The 17642-nt window shown below is 48.3% G+C and overlaps 3 protein-coding genes across 3 annotated transcripts; all 3 read right to left on the minus strand.

Annotated features, from left to right (window-relative positions):
* Window positions 1-539: 539 nt before the first annotated feature.
* DFJ58DRAFT_918321 (uncharacterized protein) lies at window positions 540-2377 on the minus strand (the record flags this gene model as incomplete). The annotated part of the gene is made up of 8 exons (XM_041395594.1): window positions 2155-2377; window positions 1969-2079; window positions 1782-1882; window positions 1639-1728; window positions 1511-1584; window positions 1118-1230; window positions 1023-1096; window positions 540-947 (listed from the first exon to the last, which is right to left on the minus strand). The coding sequence occupies exons 1-8, from the start codon at window positions 2165-2167 to the stop codon at window positions 540-542; spliced, it is 984 nt and encodes a 327-aa protein (XP_041235388.1). The 5' UTR covers window positions 2168-2377.
* Window positions 2378-2859: 482 nt separating this feature from the next.
* DFJ58DRAFT_873775 (uncharacterized protein) lies at window positions 2860-4586 on the minus strand (the record flags this gene model as incomplete). Its single annotated transcript, XM_041394379.1, has 3 exons — window positions 2860-4153; window positions 4218-4275; window positions 4332-4586. 3 exons carry the CDS (start codon window positions 4584-4586, stop codon window positions 3033-3035), a joined length of 1434 nt encoding a protein of 477 aa, XP_041235389.1. The 3' UTR covers window positions 2860-3032.
* Window positions 4587-15488: 10902 nt separating this feature from the next.
* On the minus strand, window positions 15489-17223 carry DFJ58DRAFT_267579 (uncharacterized protein). The gene is made up of 10 exons (XM_041379559.1): window positions 17125-17223; window positions 17053-17072; window positions 16985-16999; window positions 16890-16928; window positions 16574-16664; window positions 16403-16462; window positions 16219-16353; window positions 15930-16161; window positions 15818-15872; window positions 15489-15758 (listed from the first exon to the last, which is right to left on the minus strand). The coding sequence occupies exons 1-10, from the start codon at window positions 17135-17137 to the stop codon at window positions 15555-15557; spliced, it is 864 nt and encodes a 287-aa protein (XP_041235390.1). The 5' UTR covers window positions 17138-17223; the 3' UTR covers window positions 15489-15554.
* Window positions 17224-17642: the final 419 nt, after the last annotated feature.

The raw sequence follows: 17642 nt of genomic DNA on the forward strand, positions 1-17642 counted from the left end.
CAACAGTCTCGATACTAATCACATCACCGCCCCAGCGAATGCCTTCTGGCACTTATTTCGAGCCAGTTCTTTCCGTTCGGTGTCTGACAGACAAGTATGCAGAGCAGCTCTAGCCTACCGTCAAATGTTGAGAAGGGACAACGTGCAGCGCAGCGACAATCACAAGCCAAGCAGCCAGACAATGTCCCTTTGACCTTGATGATCCTTCCCAGCGCTCACCTCACAAATACAGATTTCAAATCATTGGCTCTCGACGGAACCGTACCTGCATGTTTCCTTTCTCCACAATGTACACCCGTAGTCAGTCTCTGGCTCACACAGATGGACCTGGTTCACCAGCCGTTCTTTACATCAAGGGTATCCTTTCTTGCTAATAAGTAGCCATACTATACCCTATGAAATTCGGTAGCCGCGCCATCAACAATCAGTAATTACACCCACTGAGACCACATGTTTTCGGTAAAAGTACTGGCCATCGATTCATCGAGCTACTTCATTTGTTTCAGCGGGTATCCCTCCTGTTGCAACATTTTCTCCTACTAAAATTCATCGGCCCCATCCCCCACAGCGTCAAGGAGTCTAGAGATATCAGTTTCACTGTCTTCTGTCTCTACATAGGTCCCTGCAGCACGCAAAAACAAAGCAAGAGGACTCCGGCTCAACATTACAGAGCTCGAAGTCACCATCGACGACCTCCATGCAAAATTCAGCTTGTCCATTGATCCAGATTCCTCTTCACCAAGATCTACTACATCTGAGCCTTCCTCTTCCACAACACGGTTTCTCATTCTCCCAATGCCAGCTTCTTGCGCTGAACGTTCCGACCGCATTCGTACTGCTCGAGCAGGACTAGCAACAGTGGGTTGAATGACATGAACGAGGGAGAGGTCAGATGCAAGAGGAACGGACTGGTAAAGTGCGACCAACTGCAATGGGAGATCATAATTCTAATCAGAGAACGTCAATTTTGCATTACAGAACGAATTAATAATGAAGCAGGAATAGAGCGCCAATGAACTCACTGCCCAGGTTTCGACCAACATCGAATCGTCCATCGCTCTGATAAGTGCAGTTGAATACACTTTAGAAGCACTGACTGTGCATTATAATTTGTGACCACAATCTAGCGAAACAACATATGACGACAAAGATCCCTCATCCCTCCAGAAGTATTTCGGTCCCCTGACAATTTGCATGCTGTTATATACAGAATCCCAGTCAAGATGTAGACTACACGTTGTATAGACACAATTTATCGCCAGAATTGGGATATCTCATTGTTCAGTACATCATTTCGAACACTTCGTCAACTTCCATTTCGCTGCATAAGTCTGGTTGCTGGTGAACGAGACCTGTACACATCTTGTAAGCGGCGGCGCAAACTGATTAACGCCAAGACCTACGGAGTCCCCATTAATCTGTCCAGTACAGGCCTAGTTCATAGTACTCGAACGTCACCCTGAGGGAAGCACTCAATGCTGAACCTACAACAGTTGTTAGATGTACGTACCGAAAAGTATTGTTGGCGGCGCTCTCCAGCTGAAAGTCCTCCAGAATGCCATCGCCATAAACCAGTGTGGACGCCTGGATATAAGTCAGGAGGATTCTCGTACATCAGACAAAATAGGTCAAACTTACCCCCGTGCTGACACCAATAATTTTTCCTTCCTTTCCATCAGGCGGTACGCCTTGGAAGTTCACCCAATTATCGCTGATCGTGAGTTTCCACTACATATCTGTGAGTAGCTGCAGTGACACATGAAACCGGGAGCCTGACGCACGACTTGTACGCTGTGGGAGTCTTCCGAGTGGAGCTGGATATTCCCGTTTTCCACCGTCAAAAATTGCCCCTTGGAGTCGGCGCTCTCAATCATATAGTTTCCTGAAGGGACGGTACAAGTAGACATGATCAAAAGAATAGAACTGAGTATGTGTGTGTGATAGGACTAGGAGAAAGGCCAAACTAACTTGAAGCCTGTTGTTCATCTATTATACTCACCAACCAAGAGGGCTCTCGGACGCGAGATCGGTCGACTCTTCCATTCCAATATCTTTGTGCTAGGCTACTAGTAGAGTAGGCTTCGGAAATTTGGAATGAATGGTTGTACCGATAGTATCAGCTTCTTCGGATGCAAGGAATGGAGACTTATGTACCGTTCGGAGTCATTAGCTGATGTAGTCTTGACTCAACTTGCCAAACGCTCTCTCGATGACGAAACAAGAGGGATCATGGCATTAGGAAGCAAAAGGTGTGGCGCTCCGGATTTGGTGCCTGTACAATTTGCAGGCACATTTGTAGATATGATTCGGAAGCGATGAGGGAGCACGTTAAAGAGATACAATGGTTAGGCCTTGAGATCTGAGATCTTGAGAGATGAAAAGGCGGGGACTAACATCTACAACTCGATAATATTACGTAATTACTTATTTGAAGATACTTCCCACCCCAACTCAGCAGGCGCTATGGACTCCTCGGGGAACTTGCGGCAAGTCTGAATTGAAGGCTTCATTCAACCATCTACCATTTCTCTACGGAGTCTGGACGGTCGAAGATACCGTGCTGATCGTGGACATGGCGGCGATTATATTTACATGCACGCAAGACTTGCCAATGGCAAGTACTAGGCAGAATATAACATTCGGACATTCGCAGCACATGCTGAACTGTTCATCATGCACATGCATCATGATGCATACTTGTCAATTCTCACACGGTTACAAACTGTAATTGTAAGGAGCCCAGTCAACTTAGTGCAATAACGACTAAAAAGGTGCGCGGGCCAACTCTATGCTCCCAGAAAGCGCCCCAAAGGCTCGTTTCTGGATCTTGGGTTTTCAGATTGGCAAGTGGCCCGAGATACTCTACAGAAATGCGTGAAAGTCATACAGTACTTAGTGTAAGATGGGAGAAAACAGTGGCAATCATAGGACTCTATAACGTACGACTCGTACGACAGGCACGAACAAACGGATACGAAAAGGAATGAAGCAACTCGAACATATTGCCCGAAAACAAATGATATATCCCAAACTCAAGTATTCGAGGCAGCTCCTGTGACATGTAGCGCAGCATCTTTCAAAGATTTGATATGCATGTTGACTTCATCCCAATCACATTGTATGGACCCCAAAATTCGGTCGATACGAGGGAGACAGGAGAAAATGATGCGAGCGAGAGCTTCAGCATTTGCTATTTGAAACATGGGTGTCTTCAACTCCAATACCCGTAGGAAGGTATGTTGTGTTGGCTCAACATCGATATTGAAAGTCGTGCTGTCGATTGGAACTCGCAGCGTATGTAATTGTGGACACAGACGGATCGCTGTGAAAATTCCGCGGAATGTAATGGGAGAGTGATGAAGACGCAAGTCATCTATTTCGAGATCGTGCATGTGCGGCCAAGTTGACATGGCTTCCAAGAGAATGTTATCGTCCAGGTTGATGCAGAAATCAAAACACGCGAGATGCAGGGTTCGGAGATGTGTGAAGCAATGGAAATGTGGAATGGCTGACAACGAGTTGTTTTGGGGATCATATTTATGATACGAGGAATAAACACGAATTTTTTCTAGAGTCTCGCATGCTTTGCAGTTGGACAGCGCACGAAAGAGTTGCTCAGCCTCAGGTAAAGGCAGAAAATCGACATCCATCTTGAATTCTTTCAGCGAAGGGAATTGTGAATGTTGCATGACTGTGATAGCGTATGCAGCACTGTGTAGCAGGAAGGAAAGAGCAGTGATGTTACTGAATGGTGAAAAATTGGCGATATCCCGTTCCAATGGCCAAGGAGGGGCAGGGTCACTGCGCGTGTCACCAACATCCAATCTGGTAAGGGTAGGTAGGTTTGAGAGGTGCCTCCACGCTGCCCAGTCAAACAGTGGACAAGACAGAGTTACAAGCTGCTTGCACGAACGGACAATGTCAGAAATACGGGACAGCGCATCTGATGTGCTGTCAATGGCATTGGCGGCATCAGGAGTGATGACGTTTAAGTGCTCCAAAGTAGCACAACAGGTCACAATAGATCGTAGATCTTCATCGACGGTCACTAGATAACGACGGTGCAGCGTGTGGGACAGGAAGAGGTTCAAATATTTGGTGGAAATAGTCAACGATTTTAGTCTCGGGAAGTCGTATAACTCGGCGGGGATGACTGAGAAAAGGTTGCAAAAGGCGATTGGATAAAATCGTCAATGAGCGAACGCGGGCGGAGTGACGCAAAAATTGATGGACCTCATCGGCAGATAAGGGCCTGACGCCTTCTGCCCAGTTCCACTATGTAGATGCTCAGTCAGCCAAGAAGCGGAAGAAATGAACTAGTCTGTACTCACCAGTCGACCACTACAATACATCAGCGGATGTAGCCTCGTTACACATCCTAACAGTGACTCTATGTCTATTTCACCCCACAGCAGATCCATCGCAGGATCGTGAAAGGCTTTGCATGTCGTTGCAAGCGCTGCAAGGGATTCCCGGTACAATAATATAACAATATTTCCGGCCGGCCCAAATGGCTTCAGGATCGTCTCGGTCACATGCACGAATATCTCCAGGAGGACTTCGGGAATGAGCAGAGCCTGATGCATTGTATATATAAATAACAACTGTTTTCCTTTTGATGATCTGACTTGGGGAGATTAGATGCATATATGTGCATCAGTTTGAATTGCATCGATGAGAATGAAAGTGCGATAATCTACGCTCGAGTAGTAGGCCGTTCACGTGACACATATGCTAGACGGGCTCTGCTTAGAGGAAGAGGGTGAAGCAGCTGCCACAGAGGGAAGAAGAGTAAGCGACACAGAGATGTTCGTGATAAGAGAAGCAGATTCAGAGCTTATACCACAAGTTGAGCTCCCACTCCCACTCGAACTCGCGCAGGTACTAGTAGGCAGGGCATCAAGCCAGCTGCACCAGATTCAGATTATCCAAATCCCACTTCTCCACCAAGCTCTACTATATTCCAGCCATCCTCCTCCTCCACGATACATTCACTCCTCATTCTCCCAATGCCAGCTTCTTGCGCTGAATGTCCTGGCCGTATTCGTACCGCCCGAGCAGGACTAGCAGCAGTAGCTTGAAGGACCTGTGGAAATTCGAGCTTGAACGAGGGAGGTGTTGGAGATAAGAAGAGCGGGGTGGTAGAGTGCGATTGACTGTGATGATATCAATCAGAGAACGCCAAATTTGGATGACAGAACGAATAAACAACGAAGCAGGAATAGAGTGCCGAAGGTTTCAAAGATGAATAAAAGGAAACTTACCACCTAAGCTCTCCGCTACGTCATACAGTCCATGAATTACCCAATGCATCGCCTGCCCGGGACAAGGGAATGTCGACACCTTGGGTATGAGCAAGATAATACACATTGTAAAGAAGCACTGCAAAGCCGGTCGTGAATGATTGGTTTTTGGCGTGGGCTGGTGCCTGTTCTAAAGCCTGCGTCAGCTAACGTGGGTGTATAGGATGGCGATGAGGAGGGAGATGATGGTGTAGAGGATGGTTTGGGAGGTTGGGTGCATATGATATTTGGCTGTCCATCTATGCGTGGAAGGAGAGAATGCGAAAAGTTCAAGTAAAAAATACGGTAAGTGACGAAAGACGCACTTTGCCAATGATTCACTCCCTCGTCCTGCACCGATTCAAGGTATACTAACCCTGAGTCTTCTGCAAGAACGCGAAACTTTGAAAGGTAGTTTGATGCCTAGGTAGAAAGTAAGGAGACCCAAAAGTAAATGGTATGAGTTAATGTGATCCGGTGGGTATCCTATGATACGACCTGTGTAATCAAATTCTTGACATAGCAAGCACTTGCAACGAACGTTCAACATCTCCTGAGTGTGCGTCTGCGCTGAGCAAGGGTCGAGAGAGAGTATCGAGAGTCGAGACGGTAAAATATTGAGCACGCCTAATCTCGCAACGAGCATCGTTTGTGGCCGGTGTTTTCGGGGTTGCGCATAATGAGAAATCACGTTACTTGCCCCTGTGTCCTGGCTAGTGTAAGCTCGTTGCTTACCTTAGTTCCCATAATCAACTTAAATACTGTCCGCGATAATCAAGCATGATGCATGAGCTTTGATTATCACTGCCTTTTGGCGTAACTGTTAAGGGACGACAGTCTTACAGCTAGAGCGATATAAAACGGTTGCTTTCTTTCTTCTCAACGATCTTCAGCTTTGATGTCGGCTGAACACACCAGTTTTCTTGTGCATCAATGGAAAATCGTACACAAGCCGACATAAACGTGTTTTATCAATTTGCAAGGAAGTTTTTTAATGGCATGTTATTCTAGAGTCTATTTGAGGCAGCCCAGAAATTCGTGCGGCAACTTGAATAGTAAGCATATCGATCAACTGCATATTGTGTGATCAACCACTGGGCCAACGTAAAAGCAGAGAGACGACTCACTGTCGCGAACATGGTCAGTATTCCAAGCCACTCAAAAGAGGGTTAGTGGCAGTACAAGATTGCTCCGGAGCCGCTGAGAGGCTATGGTACAAGGCACAATGAGGTAAGTCGTGGAGTTGAATTATGGATCCAAAGCGGATGAATCATACTCACACCCAAGTTGCAAGCAAGGCCCGTGCAGCATGTATCGCCTTCCGCGCTACTCGAGCCGCAAACCCCGTTTAGGTCTGCACATGCACTAACAGACATGGATGTTGTCAAAACAGCGACAACAGTGAGGAGGAATGAAAAATGCATGTCTTGTGCTAGGTAATTTGGATGTGTGGAGGGGATCTCGAATGATACTGGCAATAAGAACAGTCGACGGCCTGCTTATATATCCCATAAATCGTGAAACACTCGGCAGTTCTATCAGAACGGTTGCAGCTGGCGGACTTCAGTACGATAGGCAGAATCACATGGTCGGCGGATAAACAATCTACACTAAGTTGAAGGGATCCAGACTAAGGAATGGTAGTGAAGGCCTGAATCACAAATAATCTATACCGATAGACGAGCCTTTATTTCGGTACCAAGTAGAATGCTTTGGTAACGTGTTACATTGAGAGTACTGCAACGCCAACTATAACGTTGACACATACCAGAGGCCACGAAACAGCAATGGGTCGACGTGCCCGCATGCGGCAGGAGCTTGAAGGTCACAGCGCAAGTACTAGACAGGATCGAGCCATCGAATTGTCAAACCGTGTGCTTCGGCTCTCGCAACCCAGATGTTTCCTTGTCCAAAGACCTGCAGAGACCTCATCTACTTACACCACACAGAATATTTTGTTGCAACGCTCCACAGGTAAACAGGGGCGCTTAGACGAATTTTCCAAACCCTTGCATCAATATGAAAACCGCTGGAGTCTTGATGAATCCCACCGCGTCGGCAATGGCGGGCTACCAATCCCGCCACTGAACTTCTTTTTTTCCCAGAAAATTTCAACATTTTGCAGGCAGCATTAATTTGCTGTGGTGGGGTCGTAGGAAATCGAATGTCCTAGGGAGACTTCACGGGAACGGGATCTTACATCAAAATCAATATTCACCATGCCCTCGAGATGCAGTTATTTATCGGTCGCCGTCCCGTTTCTTACCTGTGCCTTTTGACTGGGAGCTCTCGCATGAGAATATCTAGGCCTGCCGGTTGAACGCGCCTAGTGACTGTTACCCGCGCAATTAAGGGGCCAGGTAAAATGCTGCACAGTTTTGCCTGACTCCTTTGAGATGGTCGTTGCACTACCAAAAAATCTCGTCCTCTACAAACAAATAAGCAAAAGTGAGAAAATAGTTACTCCGGAATCACAGAAGCAAGGTCTACTGGCGGTTAAGATAATAAGGACTTAACACATCATGCGTTTCGCACCCGACATGTGGAAAGTTTCGCACGGGTAGGTAGATTGATCGATGTTCCTTCAAATTCGGACCTAGTACGTCTGTGACAAGCAGATATGATCGCCCGACGTAGTACCTTGCGAATTATTTCATGTCGACCCACTCGATGGCCAACCCTGCAGAAGGACAGTACCCATCACCCTTTGTTGCTAGCCAAGAGAGAGGTCCTTTACTTACTGTCAAAAATCTAGTACATATTATGATGATACTCGACTGCTCATAGGTGTGTTAATGTGCAGAAATGCGATGGACACGAGAGACGGAGGAAAGACGCGTGCATTAAAGGGAAACATTTGTCGTAAATTTCTTTGGCAACTTCAAGTTCAAGTTGAAGTTATGAAGCACCGTGACAGTTGGAGACAAACAAGTACAAGCTGGCATTTCGAGAACATACTACCGCAGCTAGTTGAACCATAATGTCATCCAGTGATCAGAACGCTTCAGATACACACCTTTTCTCTCTCTTACGACTACCATGTACTCTCTTACAATTACCATGTAGGAACGTGCAGTGACCACACCAACTGAGTTTGCACATTGCACAACGAATAGTGACCTACAAATTGTGCTTGTGCTTGAGAACTCATTGTTTCGAAACACTTACATTCTCCGACATGATTGTATTGACAGTTAATTTAGTCCACAGTTCACAATCTATCTCCAGTGATGCATGAAGCGAGGTCTCGTCCATCCTCTAGCTGATGCACTACAACCGCGCTTTTATAATCTTGCTATATCCCTCCTCAACCAAGCGTCCTTCCACTCTGTCCCGCCTCCATTCATAATCCAGTCAATCCAGAGTCATGCGCTGCAGATGCACCACCTTGCAACATTGACTCAACAAGCCGATCAAATCCTACTGGCAAACGAACCTGACAATCCAGAGAGAATTGATGGAGTGCCACAAGCAGATTACTCACCTTTGGGCTGCCGGCGCACACACCTCAAATGCTTAATTGAATTCCCGCTCTCATCTGCCTCGGTCATCGGTGTTCGCAAAAAAGACGCGAAATTTGTGGGAAGGGTACTGCAACTTTGATAAGTGATGAAACTGATGCGAAACCCATTTCTGGTACCCTCAATTCTTGTTGGAGGAGGGTACTGAAACGTTCATGCACAGCGGCAACGTTGTTCCCAGCTGGCCGGCGTCGTATAGATGCCAAAATAAGGAGCTCCCATGCTATAACATTATAAACTTTTGGCTCAGATGACGTTAGGGGCACGCAGTTGTATTTCAATTTCAAGTGTACGAGTGTCACATCCGCCAAGCAACCCATACTCAATGAGCTACCTTACTGCAGTACGATGCTCTATAAAGAGAGTTTCCGGAAGTCTCGGAGTTTCGTCACGATATGCAAGTGCGAGGTGCGCCCATAACACAGACACCTTCAAGTCTAGAAGCTGATTGTATGATGACCGAAGACGGTACACTAGGTATAGGTTTCGAATTCAAAACTGCATACTACTTTGCTCATCATGACTTTATTGCCAAAGTACGATGCATGACAATGATCCAGAAGTACGTCCGCTCCAACCTGAAACAGAACGAAATTCCTTCATCGCAGATATTGGAGCGAGAGAAATGAAGAAACTTGTCCAGAACCCATCATGAAACTTCAACCACAATCGATGATGCACCAGGGTGGAACGAAGATCTGGCGTCTGCATCTGAAGCACACGTCAAGGTGTTTAGTGTTAGAGAGCGAGAACTAAGGTAACGCGAGTCTCAGTCAATGGAAGAAAGACTAGTTCATGTATGCTAACCTAAGGTAACGCGAGTCTGTAGGGCGCTAGTAAGTATCATGTATAGTATAATGTGAATGGTATACGCACCTCAGTCAATGGAAGAAAGACTGAGGTGCGGGTGTGTAGCGTCTAGCCATCCTTAAGTAGCAAAGAGAAAAATGGTCAGTAACTAGGGTGGATGACAGTCAGTAACAGTGGCAGCTAAGGTACATAGAACTGGAACCCTTAGATATATCTATCTGGAACCGGCTCAGTGCTCTGACGGATCACCTCTCAACACTCCCACTCGTCAGAGCGCCTGGCAGGTCTTGACGACGTAGTCCCATGTTTTCCCGATGCTGGACCCCAGCTGGGCGAGGGGTAACGCCTTCGTTAGACTATCAGCAATCATCTCTGAGGTGGATTTGTACTGGAGTTCGATCTTGTTTGTGTCGACGAGGTCACGGATGAGATGGTAGTGGACGCGAATGTGCTTGGCTCTTTCGTGGAACCTTGGATTCTTCGAGAGTGCAATACTGGACTGGTTGTCTCCATATAGGAGTGCGGGGTCGTAGAGTTCAGGGTCGAGGCGGAAGTCATGTAGAAGCTGGATCAGATATAAGGCCTCGCGTGAAGCGTTCGATAGACCGATATATTCGGCTTCCGTGGTCGAGGGTAGCGACCACAGATTGCTTCTGCGACTTCCAACTAATGGGCCCTCCGAAGAGTTGATAAACATAAGCGCTGGTGGACTTGCTATCGTCCCGATCTGCAGCATAGTCCGAATCCGAGTGCCCAACGAGTCCCTCGTTTGACGAGCCGAAGATAAGTACTAAATCCGTAGTTCCACGAATGTACCGGAGAAGATGTTTGAGTTGACGATGATGGTCGATACTGGGATTCTCCATGTATCGGGAGAGGCATGAAACTGGGTAAGCGATGTCGGGGCGAGTGGTTCGCATAGCGTAGTTGAGTTCCCCGATAGTTCGGCGATATGGGATTGACGCAATGGCGTCCGCTTCTTCACTCGTTGGGGGGCGAGTGGCCTTCTGCAAGGTTACTCCAGGTGTCATAGGCGTACTGACGGGATTGCACAGTGTCATGCCGGCGTTCTTGAGAATCTTCTCAAGGTAAGCCTTCTGGCTAATGGTGAGGAGCCTCTTCTCTCGGTCGCGCGTAATGTGCATGCCAAGGAAGTGGCGAGCGGGACCGAGATCTGATAAGTCGAAGCGTCGCTTTAGCTCTGTCTTGAACTTGTCCAGGTAATCGCGAGAGTTCGACGCTGCGAGCATGTCGTCGACGTAGACGACTAGCCATATGACTTTGTCCCCCTCGTGGAGGACATATAGACTGTGGTCAGCTTCGCTCCTTACGAATCTGAACCCCTCTATCCGCAAGTACTCATCCAGCGTCTGGTTCCACTCATACCCTGCCTGCTTCAACCCATAAAGCGCTTTCCTCCAGCTTCCACACCCAGTCCGGATGTTCAGGGTCTTCAAAACCAGCCGGTTGCTTGAGGTAGATGTCCTCCTTGAGGTCAGCGTTGAGGAAGGCAGTACGTACGTCCATCTGGTCTAGTTCAAGGTCGAATTTCGCCGCGAGGGCGAGGAGAATACGAACCGTGTCGTACTTGGCGACAGCCGCGAACGTTTCTGTATAGTCGATCCCCTCGACTTGCGTGTATCCCTGCGCAACGAGGCGTGCCTTGTGACGTGTGATGTTGCCTTCTTCGTCAGTTTTTACCGTGAATACCCATCTCGAACCAATCGCTTTGCGTCCTTCTGGGAGTGGCGTGAGTTTGTGAGTTTTGAGGTCCTGCATTGACTGCAGCTCAGATTTGCAGGCGTCTGACCATTGAGGCCACTCAGGTAATGACCGAGCTTTGTTGATGGTTTCGGGTATGATTATGTTTGAGCGTTTGGGAGGTTCGGTAGCTGTGTGCATTGCGGATTCGGTACTGTCGTTGTCGTGCTGACTGGTCGAGGACTCTGGTACATATGTCCAGCGTTCGGCGACGGGAACTCGTCGCGTTGGTATGGCCGTTGCGCTGGTCCCAGAGGGTGCGATATGACCTGCTTGTACCGGTTGGCATGAACGAGTGCTGCGACGCGGAACATCTGAAGGAGGTGCAGGAGGAGGAGGTACTGGAGGTTGCTGTGGGGGGATAAGCAGTGTTGCCTGTTCGGTTGGGCCAGGGATTGTTGGCGGATCGTTATGGTCAGGTGGGTTGTCACGTTCTCCCACTGACACCTGTGGTACGCAGTCAGCAGGGGTCAATAGCGGTGGCTCACCAGCCTGTGCTCCCACTGGCTGAGTGACACCTCCCACCGATGAAGTGGCACCAGGGAGATCCGCCGAGTCAAGAAGGAGAGGAGCGAGGGGTGAGGAAGCAGGATCCCCGTAGAATACGTGTTCATCGAAGTGGACGTGACGGGAACGCACGACGCGTTTGGTAGAGGGATCCCAGAGAGTGTAGCCTGCATTCCGCACATGGCCGAGTAGGAAGCAGCGACGAGAGACAAAGTCGTACTTGCGACGAGTGTCCTCTGGTATGTGCGCATAGGCAAGGCAACCGAATGGACGAAGGTAGCCAACATCCGGCTTGCGACCATAGAACGCCTCAAAGGGTGTGCGACCAGCGAGAGATGAGGAAGGGAGCATGTTCTTGATGTGGGCTGAGTTAAGAATCGCCCAGCCCCAGAACGAACGCGGGAAACCGCTCAGGTGGTGCGAACTGAGTGCACGGGTGACGATGGTTTGGTGTCCGCGTTCCGCGACGCCATTCTGTTGGGGAGTGTAGGGCATGGTGGTCTCATGCTCAATGCCATGTTCCCCAAGGTAGGCCAGAAACTCCCTCGACATGTACTCGCCTCCGTTGTCACTGCGAAGCCGTTTGACGCGCCCCCCAGATTGTGTTTCTATCCAGGGGATAAAATTCCGGAAACGATCAAAGACCTCGGATTTGGCACGCATCAAGTAAACTACGGAGTACCTTGTGTAGTCATCAGTGAACACCACAAAGTAGTGATCACCGGTAGAGGAGGTGATGTTGACCGGTCCCCAAACGTCAGAGTGAATGAGGTCAGCTGTCGCTTTAGCGCGGCGTGCGATGGTAGGAAAGGGAAGCCGTTTATGTTTTCCCATAACGCAGGACACGCAATGTATCGTGTCGGCGCCGCCGACGTCATGATGCAGGGTGGTCTCATCGATGTTCATCCCGCTGACATGTCCCGTGGCCTTCATAATGGTCGAAAAACCAGCATGCCCAAGGCGACGATGCCACGTATTAAGAGATGGAGGCATGGACTTTGTGAGCATTGCGCGTGCAGGGGTGGAATCAACCGTATGGTACGTTGCATCCAGCAGATACAATCCGTCTTTCTGGTGCACGTGGGCGATGTATGGCCCATTGCCGTTGTTAGAGCGCAGCGTTCCTCCTTCAGAAGTAGTCGCGAAGGATATACGAGCAGAGGCGAGGGTGGATACCGAAATGAGCGTACAGCGCAAATCGGGGACATGCAGGAACTCGAGCTCGTGTTCCGTCAACGAATCACCAAACCGCAGTACAAGTTTCACTTTACCCCATCCTGGAGCTAACACCACATGCTCATCAGCTAAGGTCACACGGATAGGTTCACGCAGTTTCGTATAGTGAGAAAAGCGTGATATTTCAGGCTCCATGTGAGCCGTCGAGGCAGAGTCTACGTGGAAGGACCCAGCCGGTAAAGCAAGGGCTGATGAGATACTGGCTGAGTGATCCTTCAGCGTAAGGACGAATGGAGGTGGTATGGTAGACTCGTCAGTTGGGTCTGGCAGGGAGGGCACCGGGTTAGCGGCGGTTGTGGCAGGGGAGGAAGGACGAGGTGCTGACTTTGGAGTTTTGTCGTCCTTAGAGAGCCGTGCGCGACACTGTACCCAGACATGGCCGGCCTTTTGACAATGGCCGCACTTAGGTCGCCATCCTACTATCCACCCATCTCCTTTTGTCTCATCAAAACCTTTCGGCGGGACACGATCGCTGGTCTTGGGGTTGGAGGAGTTTCCTCCTCGATGTCCAGACAGCATGGCCACATGGTCACTGCCACTGGTTCCAGCGCGGTGTAATTCCTGAGTCTTCAGGCGGTTGACGACATCGCTGAAGTCCAGCGAAGTATCGCTGTTGACGAGGGTTTGACGAAGGGGGTCGTAGTAGTCAGGTAGGGTGCGCAACAGGACGTGCACGAAGATCGCGTCCGGGATCTTGTACTCGTCCTTTGCCGCAGTTGTAACGACACTGGAAGTGGAGGGTGCGACTGCTGTGGTGACAGAGAGAGCTGCAAGGTCGGATTTTAGCACGGTGAGGGTTTGCATAGTTTGGGCGATGGAGGAACTATCATGCGCCTTGGGAATGGTGAACAGGCGGTCCAGGTATTGATTGAATCGAATAGCCTTTTGGGGAAGGTACTTCTTTTCTAGAGCAATCCACGCCATGTGCGGGTCATCTATATCGCGGAGGTGGACGAAGTCCTGCGCATCAATCGCCGTGGACATAGCGCTGAGGGCGAGAAGTCGGCGTTGTTTATAGACTTGTACTCGTTCAGCGTGTTTCTCTGCGCGAATGATGTTTTGATCCACGTCCGTGAGTGTGGCTGGGGGGGATGGCTCCTTCTCGTCGCCGTTGACATATGGCCATAGCCCAATGCCGCCGGACCACATTTTAAAGCCAGTGGCCCATTGAGAATAGTTGGATCCGTCGAGGGTGAGCTTCTCATGCGGATATCGTTCAGTTTTGGGAAGGGAGTCCGAAGACGACATGGTAACGTCAGAGCCGAGTATTATCGGCGGGAATGAGAGATTTTGAGGAGAAGATGGCGCTACCCTTTAGGCAGGGCTCATAACCTGTTAGAGAGCGAGAACTAAGGTAACGCGAGTCTCAGTCAATGGAAGAAAGACTAGTTCATGTATGCTAACCTAAGGTAACGCGAGTCTGTAGGGCGCTAGTAAGTATCATGTATAGTATAATGTGAATGGTATACGCACCTCAGTCAATGGAAGAAAGACTGAGGTGCGGGTGTAGCGTCTAGCCATCCTTAAGTAGCAAAGAGAAAAATGGTCAGTAACTAGGGTGGATGACAGTCAGTAACAGTGGCAGCTAAGGTACATAGAACTGGAACCCTTAGATATATCTATCTGGAACCGGCTCAGTGCTCTGACGGATCACCTCTCAACATTTAGTCAATGTCGAAACGTTGAGAAAAATGACATTGACATCATTTTGTAGGCTGACCGCTCTTCCGTCACGATTAATGATCTTCAGCGCAAGACGATTGATTATCTTAATGCGAAGCACCAACCAGACGAGCAAATGGATCACAGAGAGGCGTCCTACCTTGAATGTTTCCCTCGAATCCTGGTACCCCCCATGTATCATGATTGAAACGAGGACATATTGATTCCAGGATATCCACCCCTCTGACCCCGTCCGAGCATCTGAACCCCATCTACGCTAGCATAGTCATAGTTCCCATGCACCACATATGTATTATATCAAAATCAATGATGGACTAGAATCATGTATTTTTGGGCGTGCTTATGCAGAGTGGTTTGATGCATGCAAAGTCACCCGATTCTCGAGAGCCTGTGGGGTCATTTTTATTTCAAGCTGCGCATACCACACGCTCACCATCAAGGACCCAGAGCTGGCATAGCGCTATCGCGAAACGCACGAATTCTATCACACCCTCTCTGGATTTAAAGTCTTGGCACTTCCAAAACTTACACTGGGTTAAAGCTTTTGAGTTTACGATTATAGGCTTCCCCATGACTGCATTGTCCCTGGGAGCCCCCAGTCACATCAGCGGGCTCGACTGTTATCAATATATGACTCTCATACATAAATAAGTACCACGACAAAACCTGGAATAAATAAAAACAAATTCTCCCGCTCCCTGCACACTACCCCCCCTCCCCCATCGCGAATCAATCATATCGAGCATCTCCTGCGCTATACACTACTGCTGGTTGACACATGGACGTGCTCCTGAAAAGCAATTGAAGTCATAGTGGTTGCCGTATCAGAGTTGGCCACGAGCTCAGCGTGATATTCTCGAACACCGAGGATCAGGCGTGGTCCCAGCACATACAATTCCACAACCTGGAATATTTGAACGAAACCATAATAAATCTGAGCTTCCGGGGAATATGGGTCCTATAAAAATGATGGATGATGGTCGCATGCAAGTAGAAGTCGGTGACAGCTCGACATACCGCTAAGAGCGTTGAAAAGATGAAACCGATCTTGAAGGAAGAGATAGCCAAAAAACTAGCACGAGCGAAACATCAGCGGAAAAAGAGAACCGCATTCACATTATGAGCTCACCTCACAAAGTAACTCACATGCGTTTTCATTAGCACCGTGAAACAGTCACCGATAATACCTCTTGTTGAGTGTTGTCGCAGTTCACGGAAGTGCTTTACAGCGATCCAGACCGCGAGACACAGTGCAAGGACCTCCCATACAGTAAAAAGTATCCAAGTCATGGAAGTGAGAAATATGAAATCTCCCCCGGAGTCAAACATGCACTGATAGGTGCCGTAGAGAACGAATTCCTCTGGTATTTTCAATGAGGCTGATGCACTTGAACATTTCATACATAATTAAAGCTTACCCCCTGAAATCTGCATCATCCTTATTGCGACCATCACTACGCTGGCGACTCTGATGGCCAGAAAGATGACGACGAGAAATATCAGCACCTTTCTTGATCGCTGATACATGGCATGTAACCGAGTGATCATGATGACTTACATGGTCTTTCAGTCAAGTAAATGTCACGGAGGTGCATAGCTCACCGCCAAGTATTACATTTACAATGTCAGCCATCCAGTAAAGCCCGTCGTTTACGATAAGGCCTGACAAATGCAGCAACATTAGTTATCAGCTTCGGAAGATCACAGGGTCTAAACAGACTCACAACTGTAGGAGTCATTATGTTGAATCAACGACTTAATCGAGAATATCACTCACCCCTGCATGGTAGTTCAGTGTTTCGACAGGCATGGAAGGCATCAGTGTGGAATACTCACTGCATCTGTCGTCGAAATAGTCGGAACACTAACTATATGCCGCCCGTCACAAGAAAGAAACAGAGACTATGCGAGGAGACAGACTCAAGATGTACATCCTGATTGTGAGAGATGGATGATGAGAGCAACATCAATGACTTAAACATTCAAACGTACACAACATATCCTATTCCAACATAGCGCACCTAGGATATTCTGAAGTCAGCAAAACTTGAACTTGCTAAACATAAATACTAAAACACAAGGTACATACAATGAGATAGAGAAAGGTCATCAGGGACCAGCGTTGCCTCTGCCGCGAACAAGTTTTATTTTCACGTCGTTCTTTCGATGTGGGAGTCCGCTCACCCAGATCAGTTTAACCTATAACACAATTCTAAGCGAGTTGGCTCCCCCAGTCATCGGGATTGACGTACCTCTTGTCCAAACGTAAGCGCTGAGAATACCATAAGGATATCAGTGGTCCTTTTATACTTAATCTTGCTCACCCCAATCGTACATTAGCCCAACAGAGGCGGCAACTGCGAAATTGGAGTCAAGGTGAATCAAATCATCACTGTCATCATGCGGTTGACTCGCCACGAACCTGCAAAATAGCTGAAAACAACACTCATATTGATGAGTGGCCACCAACTGGGATTGTTCGAGACTAGGGTCATACTATTAGAGGAGCGAGTGAGCGGGAGGATTTGGTGGACGTATAACGATCGCATTCGTGCTTGTTATACCACAATCCAGCGCTTACATTACCAAACTGAGATTTGAAAGCTTTTGAAGGATGATATCTGATTGATCGAAGTAAAGTGTTTCAGCCTAACTTCCAGTAGAAAATCAATGTGGCATCCAGGGATACCGCATCGAAGAACCGTCCAAAGTTTAGGTTAATTGTGAGACCTTCATGTCGTAATATGACTTTATATTGCTTTTAGCGACGAAAATGACACCCGGAGCTCAACATGATACTCAACGATATGCACAGGGTTAGCACTGCGCCTCTACGCGTTTC

The sequence above is a fragment of the Suillus subalutaceus genome (genome assembly GCF_016647625.1).
Source record: "Suillus subalutaceus strain FC151 chromosome Unknown DFJ58scaffold_303, whole genome shotgun sequence".
NCBI classification, from domain to species: domain Eukaryota; kingdom Fungi; phylum Basidiomycota; class Agaricomycetes; order Boletales; family Suillaceae; genus Suillus; species Suillus subalutaceus.